Source organism: Anabas testudineus, chromosome 21 (assembly GCF_900324465.2).
Source record: "Anabas testudineus chromosome 21, fAnaTes1.2, whole genome shotgun sequence".
In the NCBI taxonomy this organism is placed as follows: Eukaryota; Metazoa; Chordata; class Actinopteri; order Anabantiformes; family Anabantidae; genus Anabas; species Anabas testudineus.
Window position 1 is genome coordinate 2,472,660 of NC_046629.1, and position 17,509 is coordinate 2,490,168.

At 39.9% G+C, this 17,509-nt stretch overlaps 2 protein-coding genes across 2 annotated transcripts in view; both read left to right on the plus strand.

Moving 5' to 3' along the window:
* LOC113173165 (beta-galactoside-binding lectin-like) overlaps positions 1 to 17,509 on the plus strand; it is a 74,860-nt gene that overhangs the window by 21,600 nt on the left and 35,751 nt on the right. The gene's annotated exons all lie outside the window — the stretch shown is intronic.
* LOC113173164 (beta-galactoside-binding lectin-like) lies at positions 865 to 2,496 on the plus strand. The gene is made up of 4 exons (XM_026376516.1): positions 865 to 1,164; positions 1,575 to 1,654; positions 1,791 to 1,962; positions 2,246 to 2,496. The coding sequence occupies exons 1-4, from the start codon at positions 1,159 to 1,161 to the stop codon at positions 2,408 to 2,410; spliced, it is 423 nt and encodes a 140-aa protein (XP_026232301.1). The 5' UTR covers positions 865 to 1,158; the 3' UTR covers positions 2,411 to 2,496.

Consider the following 17,509-nt stretch of genomic DNA (forward strand, 5'->3'; position numbering starts at 1 on the left):
TTGTCCAAAGTTTGTTCTGTGACGTCCTGAACAAAAAGTATTTTTTGTTGTTCTGATCAATACTGATAAGGAGCCACACAGGTAACCTTATTTTTCTATAGTGTTTACCCCCAGTTTACAGTCGAAAACTCGATTGTACAGGTTCCCATGAGACACAGAGAGCAAACAATGTGGTAATATGAGAACTCAAAGAGATATTTGAGCTCTGCACCAACATGTTCCTGTTAACTCCTGTTAGGCCTCAGGCCTCATCCCTGTGTGTTTAGGCGTTTTTGTCTCCTCCTGCTGTTTCCTTGTTTTTCTCTTCCTCCACCTCCACTCATCCCACTGGACTCCTGATTAACTGATTCATTTCACCTGTGTTCCCCTCTTTGTTTTATAGGCTCCCTTCAGTGCTTTATTCTCTGCTGGTTTGTCATGTTGTGTTGTATTGCATCGCGCTCCTCAATCACTCTGGTTTGTCCGTCCCTCAAGTTGCTCCCCTTTTGTTTGTTGGTTTCCCTGGGACTCTTTTTGTTTGTTGGACTGTTTCCCCACGTTTTCCTTTTTACCTGCTACTTCAGTGTTTTCAGTTGATACTTTGTCCGTCTGTTTCTGGTTTTTGTTAGTCCTTATTTCACCGTGTTTTCGGGTCTTTTTGTTGCTACTTTTGTTCAGTGCTTGTTAGCTCCCCGTGTCCCTGCCTTTTGTTTAATAAATATATCCTCCTGCACTTTCCTGTTTTGTCCCGTCAGTCCCGTTCCCTCACGAACTCCACCTCTTAAGTAAGCAGTTCTTACTTGTTGCATGTGAGTAATTAATTATCTACAAAACTGGATGTGTGAGTGTAAGAGGTGGAGTTAACAGGAACATGTTGGTGCTAGTTCTCTGTAAGTTGAGTCTCTGCAAGACGGAAACTGGACTTTCTTCTTCTTACGTGGAATTAACAGGAATCTGACATTCAAAGACATATCAAATATTCACCGATGTACACTGATTTTCAAATCCATCATCTTTACCATCTCTTCTGTTCAGGGAGACCTGAGACTTGTTGACTGTCATTGGTCCAGAGGCAGGTTACTTCCTGAGTTAGTTTCCACAGGACTGATATATAGAGACAGACAAACATTTACACTCACTCTCATTTCTCTTCAGCTTTTATTAACGACATCTGCAAAGATGGGAGTAAGTATTATTTCATTTTTTATTCTGTGTATTTCTGACTCCTCAGGTAGGTGATGAGTGTTGGGTCATATTTTAAAAGTCTAACTGTCCTCTGTATCTGTATTACTGACATTAGACAGACTAGAATATTTACAGGTTCATACCTATGGAACATGATGTGATAATACCTGTGAAGGTGCTCAGTCTTCCAGGTTGTTCAGTGGCAGCTGGACTTGATTTAGTTAAAGCAGGTTCAGTTATAAGAAATATTTGATTCCAAAAATGGTGAATGTCTAAATAATTATTGGCTCCCTGACACCTGCAAATACAATATGTCAAAGATCTGACATTTGTGGTCATAAGAGGACGGAGTTACTGACAGGTGTTAGTATCACACAACAACTGACTGTATCGTCTTCTTCTGTCCACAGGTTTTGACCCTAATGGACGCGTACTTCAAAGTTGGAGACACTCTGACTATTACTGGAGTTCCTAAACCGAATGCTGCACAGTGAGTGGTGATAATGTAAAACAATATTTCTGAACTGTTTCTGTAAAGTTTGAAACCCTCTGAGTCATCTTATCAGTTTTAAACTTAATGAATAATTTTAAAATACAATGAATGTTTTTCTTTCTTTGTGCTTCAGCTTTAATGTCAATATCTGCCTCAGTGAGAAAGACATAGCTCTGCATGTCGACGCTCGATTTAACCAATTAAATGACATAAGAAAAGTGTTCTTCACCTCTCGCCAGGGAGGAACTTTGGGTAAAAGCAACTACGGCCAAAGCTTTCCTTTTGAAGAAGGAAAGGAGTTCGAGGTGTGTGTGTGTGTGTCATATTTATTCTGACCCTTCATGTGTGTCTACTGTTTTAAATCCACGTCTCATTCTTCTTCTTTTCTTTTAGTGACCTCTGTTGGAGAATGTGTGTCACTGTACCTCTGATAACTTGACCTTCATCATGTTACCACTAATTTATTAACTCATACAGATCTGTGAAAACTACATACATTTGTTTTTGATATATTTCCAGGTATTTATAATGATATGATTTTGTGTTATTACGTCTCTTGTTACTCATTCTTCATTTATCTCTCTACAGATTTCCATTGAATTCAAGTCTGCTGAGTTCTTGGTGATTTTCCCAGACGACTCTGTTTTCCACTTCCCTAATCTCCTTGGTGCAGAGCTCTACCCAGTTATCATTGTTGATGGACATGTTCGCATCACAAGTTTTAAGATCAGTAAACCTCCCAGGAATCAGTGAATTCAAATTAAGTCACATAATAATCACATATTGACCTGAATACATGTGATAGAAGACTCAGTGATTTACTAATACAATCAACTTTACACATGTTGAAAGGATTTGTTCATGTCTGATGTCTCATGATGTCCACAAATGTGTGCTCAGCAATTTACCAATAAAATCAAGATTCACAAATGTGAAAAATCATTTTCTGTCTTCAGTTCTTTCTTCATAATGTTCAGAAAAGTTTTAAGACGACTACAAAAAACTGAAACAGATAACAAAATGTGTACCTCAGACTTTAAGTACTACTCAGAGTTCTACTAGCTTCAGAAGTTCTGATGACTCTGCAGTTGTAGGATGTATTCAAGGTGGAGACATCACAGAGTACCAGAGGGTGGTGGACAGTTGTGTGGAGTAAAATGGACTAAACCATTATTAACTCAACATCAGTAAAACAAAGGAGCTGGTGATGGACTTCAGGAAATCTGGGAGTCCTGTCACATTATTTATGTCATTTATTCCTTGTTGTTCCTCTCTGGACTAAGTTCTCTGGAAGTTGAGTCTTGCAAACTGGACTTCTTTATTGTTAAGTGGAATCAACAGGAATGGACGTGATCTCTGAGCTACTGCAGATTATGACTATGTCGTCTTCAGGAAACTTTGTGACATCACATATTTGAGTGATTGGAGAAGAAATGAACACTGCAGAGAATGAGACTTTACACCAATCACAGTTTAAGACTAATCACGTGGTATAGCATTTCCCATGTTTTCACACACTTTTAAACACCACATTAGCTGTGTTCACTGAACTGGATCACTGCTGAAGATTAACTTTATCAATTGTTATCTTAAAAACTATAAAGCTTTATTAATTACACTTCTGTGAAGTTGCTGTATTTTCTAATAAAATATACAAAGTTTTCTTTCTAAGTTATAAATATTACAGTCTCATGTAAACACCATATGGTTAACTGTAACCAACCAACCAGAAGAGGGCAACAGAAACTGAAATATCACAGACGTGAAACCAATCAGAGAGACTGAGGAGGAGCTTCTTCCCACAGGTGATACAGACTCTCAACCAGCACACCACATATTACTGACCCACTTTACACACTCATGTTTCTTGCACTCTCTTTGGACATTCGGGACAATCATCGACCCTAGTGGTCACTGCACACCTTTCATATTACTATCCATTCTATTATGCACAAGTCACTTTAAGTCTGAACACTTTACAGCATACTTGCAAACCCCCTGGACATTTCTATTTCTATTTATACTACACTCCTTCCCACACAAAATTCCAAATTCTATATTTTTCTACATTGTTCACCTACAGTAGGTACACCCTAGTATTATTGGTATTATTTTCTTATATTTTTCTTATATTGTACATTGTACTGTACAGATATTTTATTCTTGTACAGATATTTTGTTCTTAGTCAAATCTACATCTACTTGTATAGATATTTTATTCTTTATTCTCTCATTCTTATTTTTAGTTAAATCTACTTCTACTTCTTTATTATATTTATTTCCTATACAGTCTTTAATAGTCTTTTATTTTTTAAGGTCACGGGCAGTCGCCTAAGCATTTCACTGCATATCGTACTGTGTATGACTGTGTATGTGACAAATAAAATTTGAATTTGAATTTGATTTGGTATTTGTTCTCATTTGTTCCTTTAGTTGCACAACAGTTGACAACCAAATAGAATATACGTAATTTACATGAACATATTTAACTCTTTATTACTTTTTATTTCCCTCTGTCTCTACTTGATTTATTTCTCCTGTAAAATGTACAGACTGGTTTAAACCACTGGTTACATATCTAAAAAACAGACAGAAAGACAGAGAGACACTACGTGCTAACTTTTCCTCAGTAATATGAGGCCATGAAGGATCCATTTTAAACATAATGAACCATTTTAAAATGTAGTAAATACCCCCCAGTTTACAGTTGGAAACGCGATTGTACAGGTTCCCATGAGACACAGAGGGTAAACTGTGGTAATATGAGAACTCAAAGAGATATTTGAACTTCATGTAGTTCTTCCTTGTTGCAAGTCAGTATTTAATTACCTACAAAACTGTATGTTTGTCTGTGCAGGTGGTGGAAATAACAGGAATGATGAAATTTTGACTTTCAAATATTCACAGATGTACCTGATAAATTCAAACCATCCTTTTTAAATTTAGAATACATGTGATAGAGAACTTAGTGATTTGAATGTCTGATGTCTCGTGATGTCCACAGAAGTGTGTTCAAGAATGTACCAATAAAATCAAGATTTACTATTTTGAAAAAACTATTTTCTTTTTTCAGTTCTTTAACTCTTTTGTTTACACATTTTCTCTCTGTGGATCACAGAGCTGCAACATTGAAGGGGGTTTTAAGACAACTCCTGTGGATCTAGTGTTTTACTCAACATCAGTGAAACAAAGGAGCTGGTGATGGAGTCCTGTCCCCCATCTCTCTATACAGGGAGGTGGAGGTTGTATCTGAGTACAAATACCTGAAAGTGTACTTCAGACAGATGAATACATTCTAACTAATGTCAAGTCAAGTCAAGAAGCTTTATTGTCATTCCAACCACATATAGCTGAAGCAGTACATAGTGAAATGAGACGTTTCTCCAGAACCATGGTGCTACATAAAACGGCAACAAGACAAACATGGAGCTGAGGACTGCTAAGTTGTCCTAGCAAAACACATAAAGTGCATCCTGTGCAACCTAGTGCAAACAGTGCAAGAACACAAAGAAAAAGTGCAGACAGACGTCAGAAAACAGTTCAAAAACAGAACACAAAGCACAAAACAGCAGCGACCAATAGCGGGCTGAGAGCTGATGTACCTCCTCTCTGTACGCTGACTCGTCGTTCTTGCTGATGAGACCCACCACAGTTGTGTCATCAGCGAACTTGATGATTTGATTCGAGCTGTGCATAGCTACACAGTCGTGTGTCAGCAGAGTGAACAGCAGTGGACTGAGCACACAGCCCTGTGGGGCCCCAGTGCTCAGCATGGTGGTGCTGGAGATGCTGTTCCCGATCCGGACTGACTGGGGTCTCCCAGTCAGGAAGTCCAGGATACAGTTGCAAAGGGAGGTGGTCAGACCCAGTCGGCTCAGCTTCCCAATCAGCTGCTGGGGAATGATGGTGTTGAATGCTGAGCTGAAGTCTATGAACAGCATTCAAACATATGTGTCCTTGTTGTCCAGATGGCTGAGGGCCAGGTGGAGAGTAGTGGTGATGGCATCGTCCGTGGAACGGTTTGGACGATATGCAAACTGCAGAGGGTCCAGTGAGGGTGGAAGCTGGGACTTGATGTGCCTCATGACCAGCATCTCGAAGCACTTCATGATGATGGGTGTGAGTGCAACAGGGCGGTAGTCGTTGAGGCAGGAGCGTCTTCAGCACCGGCACGATGGTCGTTGACTTGAGGCATGTAGGAACAACGGCGCTGCTCAGGGAGATGTTGAAGATGTCAGTGAAGACATCCACGAGCTGATCTGCGCATTCCCTGAGGACCCTGCCAGGAACGTTGTCAGGACCAGCAGCCTTCCGTGGGTTGATTCTGCGTAGAGTCTTCCTCACGTCGGCTGTGGAGAGACAGAGTACCTGATCATTTGAGGGAAGGGTGGATTTCTTAGATACCGTAAATGTAATGTACTGTAATGTAACAGGTACCTGTTCTTGTTTAATTCCTTATAGTTTCTCTCGATCTCTACTTGCTTCATTTCTCCTGTAAAATGCACAGACTGGTTTGAACACGAGGAACATTCGTTACATACCTACAACACAGACATAAAGACAGAAAGATTTCCTCAGTAATTTGAGGCTATGAAGGATCCATTTTAAACACAATGATCCATTTTAAAATGTAGTGCAGTCTCACTCGGAACAATACTCGATACTGTTACTCTGAAAAAGAAGCTAGTGAATCAGAGGAAGTTAGCTCCATGGTACAATTCACAAATCTGTAGCTTCTTCTGCACTAAGAAATAATTCAGATAGAAACTTTGAGAATTCAGTTAAAAACTAAAGGAGGACGGTACAAAATACCAAACAGGACTGATTCAGAGAGGCTAAGAGTGAGGCTCTCAAATGAATTCAAACTATGTTTAGGTCTGGAGTTGATTAATAAGTCTGAGTAGAAGATTTCTGCTACTCCTCCACCCCGACCTGTTCTGCTTCTAGGAACATGATGATTAAGTAAAGTACAAGTACTTGACCAGAAAAATGTTCCACTACAAGTAGAAGTACCCTTAAGTTGATTGTATCTGTTGTTGTGCGTCCATCAAACTGTAAGTCACTTATTATAGTTTGTTATGTATATTTATGTTTCTGTTCCTGATTTTATGGTTTTTCGTTGTTTTCTCGCTGTTTCTGCTAAATAGGACTAATTAAGGATAATTGATCGTTGACAGCCTGCACATCTTCTAAACTGTATTTTACAGCTCTTTAATCTGATCCATATATTCTGTATTTATCTTTGAGTTGAGCTTGAATAAAGCTTTCTAAAGGATCTAACAGTCACTTCAGTTGTGGGCTGTAAAGCATCTGAACCTAAATAATTACAAGCTGTCTTCAGCCATCTCCATTTTTTCAGTATTAAAATAAGTACTCCACTAAGACAACAGTGCATTTCAAATCTTAAATGTAGAATCTTAGTCCACATTTCAGCTCATAAAGGACATGTGGTGATGTAGTTAATACATGCTCTGTGTGGATTGTTGTTTTTTAATTAACTTTCAGATTCTGTCTTGGTAGAACCTAAAATATCCAGTGATAGTTCTGTTAATACCTTTCAGGAAATTAGAATTATTTACAGTTATAAGCAAATCATAAGAAGGTTTGGATAACCATTGATAACCATTGATAACCATTGAATGAACAAAATCAGATACATTAGATAAAAGAAAAACAGCATCTAATGCAGATTAATCAAATTCAAAGTACCACACGTGCAGAATAACACAGACAGATTCTGGTGTAAACATAACTGATGTTGCATTTTCAGAAGAGCTGTGTTTTAAAAAATGCATAAAAAATCTTTTAAATATACTTTTGTCCAGATTCGTACAGAAAATGTGTTTCCAGCTTCACTTTACATTAATGCAGCAGTGGTGACATCTAGTGGTTTACAAGGACGATCATCTCTCTGGTCTCTGTACCTGGTTTGGTTCTCTCTTGCAGGTACAGGTGATTGGTGGGCGGGGCTGTCCAGTGGTGCTGACTGGGAACACCTGGTTTAAACACACACCTTCCAGCTACTATTAAAGTCTGTCTCCTAGAGGAGCTTCTCATTAAAACCTCTGTTTGATTTATATTTTGGGGGTTTTCACACCACTGACCCTACAGAACACCACATCTCATCTTTTTATTTTGTAAATAAATTAGATTCTGCCTCGAACATTTGAGCTGGTTGTGACATAGAACAGAAACAATTTGGAAAACAAAAAGGGAACATTGATGTGAACTGATTCAAGTTCAAGTCACTGAATGTATCTCAGCTCTGTCGTGTTGTGTAAAACCATGTATTGTTTCTATAAAGAGCTCTGACTGAGGGTCATCGCTCTGTGACAGACAGCTCTGTCTCTTCCTGTATAAAACCCTCAACTTCTCTGCTGTGGTGACAGAAAACAGTGAGAGACAGCGTTCAGGTTTTGATGTGAGCAGGTCTAGAGGTGGTGGACTGGAAACAGAAAGTGACGAGTGAATAGGTTCTACTTTGGTTGTAAAATGGGGAATAAAACTATTGCACTGCTCCTCTTTGTGATTGCTGCAAGTTTGGGTTCTTGGAGGCCGTTAGTGCAATAGTTCACTGATTCACCTACTGAGGTGAATTGTGGGACAACAGACAGATCTGTAAAATCAGCATTTAGTCTGGAGGATTAATGTTTTATTTCAGTGTTGTGGTTTGGAATTAGGTGGATGTAAGAGATCAAAATGGTTTTATGGTTGTAAACTTGGAGACTGGAGATAAGAAGGGTCAGTACTGACTACTGTGTATTCAAAGGTAGATAGTTTAGGAAGAGGGAGGGGTTTCAGAGTGTCAGATCAGCACGCTGGTGTAAGACTGGACCCCCACCACAACCACTGGTGGGGGTCCGGTCTTGTCTTCCAGGAGGGCAGGACTTAAAGTGAGTAGGCCTCAGGTTTATTCCAGGTCTCAGACATGTGACATCAATCCTTTCTTTTAAATATGATTGTGGATTAAACCAGATTTATTAAATAGGAACTGAACATTAACAGTTTGATTTTAGTGTTTAATGTTACTTTTAGTCAGAGGACGAAGAAACGCTGAGCTTCACTCCGACGTGGGGAAGATTTCCATATGTAAATCAACACCCCCTCACTCAACAGGGGTGGAGGTCTTCAGCATTTCACCATTGTGTCGTAGTTCCATTTTTGTGTAAACAATCAATCATAACACTCCTCATCTGAGTTCAAAAAAATCTTCCTCTCATACAGCTTTCTCTTAATAGCCTATAAATTCTCCTGTAGAAGTGCATAGAACATGTTCCTGCACAAACACACACACACACACACACACACACACACACACACACACACACACACACACACACACACACACACACACACACACACACACACACACATCCAGTTTAATAGTTAATTAATGACCAACATGCAACAAGTAACAACTACATAAAGCTCAAATATCTCTTTGAGTTCTCATATTACCACATTGTTTGCTCTCTGTGTCTCATGGGAACCTGTACAATCAAGTTTCCGACTGTAAACTGGGGGTAAACACTATAGAAAAATAAGGTTACCTGTGTGGCTCCTTATCAGTATTGATCAGAACAACAAAAAATACTTTTTGTTCAGGAGATCACAGAACAAACTTTGGACAACAGACTTGGACTTTAGAAAAATAAGAAATATTTTGAAAATACAAAAGGCTCAAAGCAAAGTGAGTGAATATGTGAACAAAAGAGTAAAAGGACTGAAGACAGAAAATTGTTTTTTCACATCAGTAAATCTTGATTTTATTGGTACATTCTTGAACCCACTTTTGTGGACATCATGAGACATCAGACATGCAAATCATTAAGCTCTCTATCACATGTATTCTAAATTTAAAAGCACAGGTCAATTTGTGATTATACTGTGACTTTTTATTCACTGATTCCTGAGAGGTTTACTTGATCTTGATGTATGAGATGTGAACATTGAACTCAGTAAAGTTGAATCTAATGGTCAGAGAGAGAAAAATGGACAAGTAATGTGGAGGAAATTTTAATGTAATTAATTTAATCATTTCAAAAAATGATGAGAGAAAGTTTGCTTGTCTTTGTTGTTCTTCATTTGTTGTACACATATTGTGGTGCAAGACAACTCTGAACCTGTGTCCACACAGTTCTTTTCTAATCGTGCTGAAGCATGTGAACAAACTTTAAACCAAGCAAATTTCCTCATTTTGCACTTTCTCATGCATCTTTGCAGAAAGAGGAAAGTCGATTGTACATCATATCAACCAGAGTTTTCTGCACAGCCAGTTTTTATAAATAAAACAAACATGTCTTCACCTTGGGGTTAAACATTAAAAGGTCAAAGTATAAAATTAATAAAATTAAGAAAATAAAAAATCATATTATAAATATCTGGAAATATTTTTTTTCCCATGGCTTTTCCCATCAGGGGTCGCCACAGTGAATCATCCTGTTCCACCTCACTCTATCATGAACATCTTCTACCCTAACACTAGCCAACCTCATGTCCTCTGTTAAGACATCCATATATCTCCTCTTTGGTCGTCCTCTTGTCCTCCTGCCTGGCAGCTCCATCTCCAACAACCTTCTACCAATATACTCACTATCCCTCCTCTGAACATGTCCAAACCATCTCAGTCTGGCCTCTCTGACTTTGTCACTAACACAGACAACGTGAGCCGTCCCTCTGATGTACTCGTTCCTAATTCTGTCTAACCTGGTCACTCCTAAGGAGAACCTCAACATCTTCATCTCTGCTACCTCCATCTCAGCCTCTTGTCTCTTTCTCACTGCTACCGTCTCTAACCCATAGAGCAGAGCTGGTCTCACCACTGTCTTGTACACCTTTCCTTTGAGTCTTGCTGACACTCTTCTGTCACACAACACTCCTGACACTTTCCTCCACCCGCTCCAACCTGCCTGCACTCGCCTCTTCACCTCTTTTCCACACTCTCCATCACACTGAACTGTTGACCCCAAGTACTTAAACTCCTGTACCTTCTTCACCTCAGCCCCCTGTAACCTAACGCTTCTACCTTGATCCCTCTCGTTCAGACACATGTATTCTGTCTTACTACGACTGACCTTCATGCCTCTTCTTTCCAGAACAAACCTCCACCTCTCCAGCTGTTCCTCCACCTGCTTTCTACTCTCACTGCAAATCACAATGTCATCCGCAAACATCATTGTCCAGGGAGATTCCTGTCTGACCTCATCTGTCAGCCTGTCCATCAGCATAGCAAACAAGAAGGGACTCGAAGCTGATTCTTGGTGTAGTCCCACCTCCACCTTGAACTCCTCTGTCTGAAGTGGTGGTAGGAGAGAGTGTAGCCAGACTGCACCGCATGGTGGTGTGTAAAATGACTCTGGTGGTCAGGAAGAAGAAGAGAGGGAAGACAGAAAAGAAGACCAAGTGGTGGAAGCTAAAGAATGAAGAAACTTGTGAGGAATTCAGGCAGAAGTTGAGACAGGTTCTGGGTGGTCAGGATGAGCCAGAGGAATTCCTCTGTCTGACCTACATCACATCTCACCACCATCATACTTCTCTCATACATGTCAACTTTATTCCTCTGTAGTTGCTGCAGTTCTGCGTGTCACCCTTGTTCTTAAAGATCGGAACCAGAACACTTCTCCTCCATTCCTCAGGCATCTTCTCACTCTCTAGAATCCTATTGAACAAACTGGTTAGAAACTCCACTGCTGTCTCTCCTAAGCACTTCCACACCTCCACAGGTATGTCATCAGGACCAACACCCTTTCCACTCTTCATCCTTTTCAGAGCCTTCCTAACCTCATCCTTTCCAATCTCTGCTACTTCCTGCTCCACAACATCCACATCTTCCTCTCTTCTTTCCCTGTCATTTTCCTCGTTCATCAGCTCCTCAAAATACTCCTTCCATCTTTTCTGCACACTCTCCTGGGTTGTTAGCACCTTTCCATCTCTGTCCAAATCACCCTTACCTGTTGCACATCCTTCCCATCTCTATCTCTCTGTCTGGCTAGCCTGTACAAGTCCTTCTCTCCTTCCTTTGTGTCTAATCTGTCATAGAGCTCATTGTAAGCTTTCTGTTTGGCCTTTGCCACCTCCCTCTTCACTCTACGCTGCACTTCCTTGTACTCCTGTCTACTTTCCTCAGTCCTTTCTACATCCCACTTCCTTTTAGCCAACCTCTTCCTCTGGATGCATTCCTGTACTTCCTCATTCCACCACCAAGTGTCTTTACCTTCTTTCCTCTTTCCAGATGACACACCTAGCACATTCCTACCTGTTTCCCTGATAACCTCTGCTGTAGTTTCCCAGTCATCTGGAAGCTCATCCTGACCACCAAGAACCTGTCTCAACTTCTGCCTGAATTCCTCACAAGTTTCTTCATTCTTTAGCTTCCACCACTTGGTCTTCTTTTCTGTCTTCCCTCTCTTCTTCTTCCTGACCTCCAGAGTCATCTTACACACCACCATGCGGTGCTGTCTGGCTACACTCTCTCCTACCACCACTTTGCAGTCACTAACCTCTCTCAAATGACCTCGTCTACATAGGATGTAGTCCACCTGTGTACTCCTACCTCCACTTCTGTATGTCACTCTATGTTCCTCTCGCTTCTGGAAGTAAGTGTTGACTACAGCCATTTCCATCTTCCTAGCAAAGTCCACCACCATCTGTCCTTCCAGATTCCTTTCCTTCACACCAAACCTGCCCATCACCTCCTCATCACCTCTGTTGCCCTCACTGACATGTCCATTGAAGTCTGCTCCAACAACAACTCTCTCTCCTCTGGGGATACTCTCTATGACCTCATCAAACTCACTCCAGAATCTCTCCTTCTCTTCTAACTCACAGCCAACCTGTGGCGCATACCCACTGACTACATTCATCATCACCCCTTCAATTTCTCATTGTACCAAAGTTAAGAGTCCCTATTCTCGACCGATCCGGTATAAAAGTCTTATGGACGATTCGCATGATTGTTTTTGGCAATTTTTACGCCGGATGCCCTTCCTGACGCAACCCTCTCTATTTATCCGGGCTTGGGACTGGCACAGAAGTCACTGGCTTGCAACCCCTGTGGCTAGATTGAGACTGTGTCTGAGTCCCGAAACCTATTTGGAAGGCTATTCCATAACTTTGGGGCTTTGTAAGAAAAAGCTCTGCCCCCAGCTGTAGTTTTCATGATACCAGGTACTGACATGCAGCCTGCATCCTTTGATCGAAGTAGGCGTAGTGGATCATAAGGCACTAGCAGTTCACTTAGATACTGCGGCGAGAGACCATTTAATGCTTTAAATGTTAAAAGTAGTATTTTAAAATCAATGCGAAATTTCACAGTGAGCCAATGAAGTGTAGATAAGATAGGCGTGATGTGCTCGTATCTTCTGGTTCTAGTGAGGACTCTCGCTGCTGCATTCTGAACTAACTGAAGCTTGTTTATGCACCTGGTTGAACAGCCAGACAGTAAGGCAGTACAGTAGTCCAACCTAGGGGTGATGAAAGCATGGACTAATTTTTCTGCATCATTTAGTGACAAAATATTCCTTATCTTGGCAATATTTCTGGAGGTGAAAGAAAGCTGTCCTGGTGATATTATCTACATGAGCTTCAAATGAAAGACTGGAATCTAGAATCACACCAAGGTCTTTGACTGTTGCACTAGATGTTACAGAAAGGCCATCTAGAGTTACGGTGTGGTCTAAACATCACAAGTTTTAAGATCAAGTAAACCTCCCAGGAATCAGTGAATTCAAATAAAGTCACATAATAATCACATATTGACCTGAATACATGTGATAGAAGACTCAGTGATTTACTAATACAATCAACTTTACACATGTGGAAAGGATTTGTACATGTCTGATGTCTCATGATGTCCACAAATGTGTGCTCAGCAATTTAACAGTAAAATCAAGATTCCAGATGTTGCTTCCAGCTACTATTAAAATCTGTGTAAAATCTTATGAGCGTCTCATTAAAATCTGTGTTTGATTTATATTTTTGGCATTTTTCTCACCACTGACCCTACAGAACACCACATCTCATCTTTTTATTTTTATTTTGTAAATAAATTAGATTCTGCCTCGAACATTTGAGCTGGTTGTGACATAGAACAGAAACAATTTGGAAAACAAAAAGGGAACATTGATGTGAACTGATTCAAGTTCAAGTCACTGAATGTATCTCAGCTCTGTCGTGTTGTGTAAAACCATGTATTGTTTCTATAAAGAGCTCTGACTGAGGTTCATCGCTCTGTGACAGACAGCTCTGTCTCTTCCTGTATAAAACCCTCAACTTCTCTGCTGTGGTGACAGAAAACAGTGAGAGACAGTGTTCAGGTTTTGATGTGAGCAGGTCCAGAGGTGGTGGACTGGAAACAGAAAGTGACGAGTGAATAGGTTCTACTTTGGTTGTAAAATGGGGAATAAAACTATTGCACTGCTCCTCTTTGTGATTGCTGCAAGTTTGGGTTCTTGGAGGCCGTTAGTGCAATAGTTCACTGATTCACCTACTGAGGTGAATTGTGGGACAACAGACAGATTTGTAAAATCAGCATTTAATCTGGAGGATTAATGTTTTATTTCAGTGTTGTGGTTTGGAATTAGGTGGATGTAAGAGATCAAAATGGTTTTATGGTTGTAAACTTGGAGACTGGAGATAAGAAGGGTCAGTACTGACTACTGTGTATTCAAAGGTAGATAGTTTAGGAAGAGGGAGGGGTTTCAGAGTGTCAGATCAGCACGCTGGTGTAAGACTGGACCCCCACCACAACCACTGGTGGGGGTCCGGTCTTGTCCTCCAGGAGGGCAGGACTTAAAGTGAGTAGGCCTCAGGTTTATTCCAGGTCTCAGACATGTGACATCAATCCTTTCTTTAAAATATGATTGTGGATTAAACCAGATTTATTAAATAGGAACTGAACATTAACAGTTTGATTTTAGTGTTTAATGTTACTTTTAGTCAGAGGACGAAGAAACGCTGAGCTTCACTCCAGGATTTTAACGAGACAGAGACAAGAGATTCATCCTGACCTTGAACTGTTAATGTGACTCTGCAGAGACTGGATGGACGTGAGCAGATCAGCATCACACTATTCTGCACAGGCTGAACGAGTTGATCTGACAGAAGCATGTTAACAAGCATCACAAGCTTGTCTCTGCCTTGTTTAATGTAATGTTCTTATCATTTTGTGTTAATCAGATGTTGCTGTAAAGATAAGTGAAGTTACCTGGAAGTTGTGTCAACTGGACTTTCTTCTAAAGGACAAAGGACAAACATTCATTTGATTTCACAGTTTAGACAGAGAATTCAAGTGGTTTGAGTGAGGGGGTGTAAATCAAGGCCTTCAGGTTTTCACAATTGTGTCGTAGTTCCATTTTTGTTTATACATCAGAAAAAAGGAAAATGTCCTACATTTACATTTGAGGAAGTCTTGCCTAAGGACCCCTACTGAAGGAAGGCTACAGCTGGGATTTAAACCCCAGTCTCCCACATGGGGGGCAGTGATGTTATCACTACACTAACCAGCTGTCCTAACTCATCTGAGTCAAATCTTCCTCTCATATAACTTCCTGTTGATATGTTAATATCCTATGAATTCTCCAATGAGCCTGTGGGAGAAAACATCTTTTTTACTACAGTGTTAAACTGCTGTATGTTCCTGTATTTCAGCGGCTGGTTAGTTTAGTGGTGAGATCACTGCCTTCCATGCGGGAGACTGGGGTTTGAATCCCAGCTGTGTCCTACCTCCAGTAGGGGTCCTTTGGCAATAACTCCTTACACTTCCTCTGCCCACCCTTGTAAGTCGCTTTGGATAAAAGCGTCTGCCTAATGACTAAATGTATAATTTTAAAATCTAACAGTGCTGTTCTGATGGGACTGAAACATGATTATTTTTCTATTATTGACCTTCTCAACATTAGGTCACTAATTTTAACCTACAGTACTGTGCAAAGGTCTTAGGCACCATTACTTTTTTATTTGGTTTAGCAGTGCTATTATAAGTATAAAACTATTTATATTGTAGTCTCTTGATTAGAATACAGCTAGTGTCCATAGAAAATGAGTTGCACAGTGATAAAAAACACAAAAACATCAGAATAAACTGCTTATGTTGGCTAAAGTGACAAACATTAAATATTAAATTTATAGATTCCTGTAAAGGAATCTGGAGAGGTCAAGGACAAAAACAGAAGTGGAAGATCTGATGAGAAGTTTCCCCAATGTGGGATCAATAAAGAATATCTTATCTTATCTTATCTTAAGTTTCCTCTATGAGAGATCAGAAGTCCAGCAAGGACCAGGTTCAGCATCTGGCGGCTTCATGTGGATGCCAATTTGCTTCTGCAGCCTGAAGAAGCTTGACCAGAAATATTTATTTGTGGAAGGAGAGAAGCCAAGAAACCACTTTTTGTTTTTCTAAGTTAAAAACAAAGAGAGAAATAAACACTGGTCATCGTTCATAAAAGAACAAAGCAAATGGTGCCTAAGACTTTTACACAGTACTGTAGGTCATTTAACATTTGTTAAATTCTAGTAATGAAACTATTATTTCTTACTTTTCTATGTCACTAACTTATTTCTTTAATAAAACCTTGTTAGATGAATTCTGAGGTCTGTCCCAGCTTGAACCTGTTTATAATTTATTAACTTTTTCAGATCTAGGAAACTATATGAATTTGTTTCCAGGTATTTATCATGATATAAGTTTGTGATATTATGTCTCTTGTTACTATAGAAGAAATGTTATATTGTGACCTTTTAATGTTTGACCTGTTGCTTTTATATATGAAACTGGATGTGCAGAAAACTCAGGATGCTCTGTCTACAAAGACTGTTTGTCAGCTGTATCACTGACCACATCTGGTTGATATAATGTAAAAGCAACTTTCCTCTTTCTGCAACGATGCATGAGTAAGAGCGAAATGAGGAAATGTGATTGGTTGTCTGTTTACATGCTTCAGCACACATAGAAAGAAGTGTGTGGACACAGAGGTTCAGAGTTGTCTTGCACCACATTATGTGTACAACGAATACAGAACAACAGAGACAAACAGACTTTCTCTCATCATTTTTTTAAAATTTCCTCCACATTACTCATTGATAGTTTCTCTCTCTGACCATTAGATTCAACGCTACTGAGTTCCATGTTCACATCTCACACGTTAAGATCAAGTAAATCTCCCAGAAATCGAACCAGCTCCTCCTGATCAGTTTGTTCAGTCTGTTAGTGTCTGACACCTTCATGTTGCTGCCCCAGCAGACCACAGCATAGAAGATGACACTGGAACCACAGATTCATAGAACATCATCAGCTGGTGCTGCAGACGTTGAAGGACCTGAGTCTCCTCAGACAGATCATCTCTGAGCCGTTTTGTGTTTTCAGAATTTTTCTTATTTTCTAAAATCCAAATAAACTCGACTGTTGTCCAAAGTTTGTTCTGTGACCTCCTGAATGAAATTTTTTTTTGCCTCTTTGCTGTTCTGATCAATACTGATAAGGAGCCACACAGGTAACCTTATTTTTCTATAGCGTTTACTCCCAGTTTATAGTTGGAAACTCGATTGTACAGGTTCCCATGAGACACAGAGTAAACAATGTGGTGATATGAGAACTCAAAGAGATATTTGAGCTTTATGTAGTTGTTATTTGTTGCATGTCAGTAATTAATTAACTACAAAACTGGATTTATGTGTACAGGAGGTGGAATTAACAGAAACATGTTGGTAAAAGTTCTCTGGAAGTTGAGTCTTGACAACTGGACTTCCTTCTTTAAGTAGAATTAACAGGAATCTGACATTCAAATACACAGATTTAGTTCATCACCTTTTCTGTTAAGGGAGTGCTGAGACTTGTTGACTGTCATTGGTCCAGAG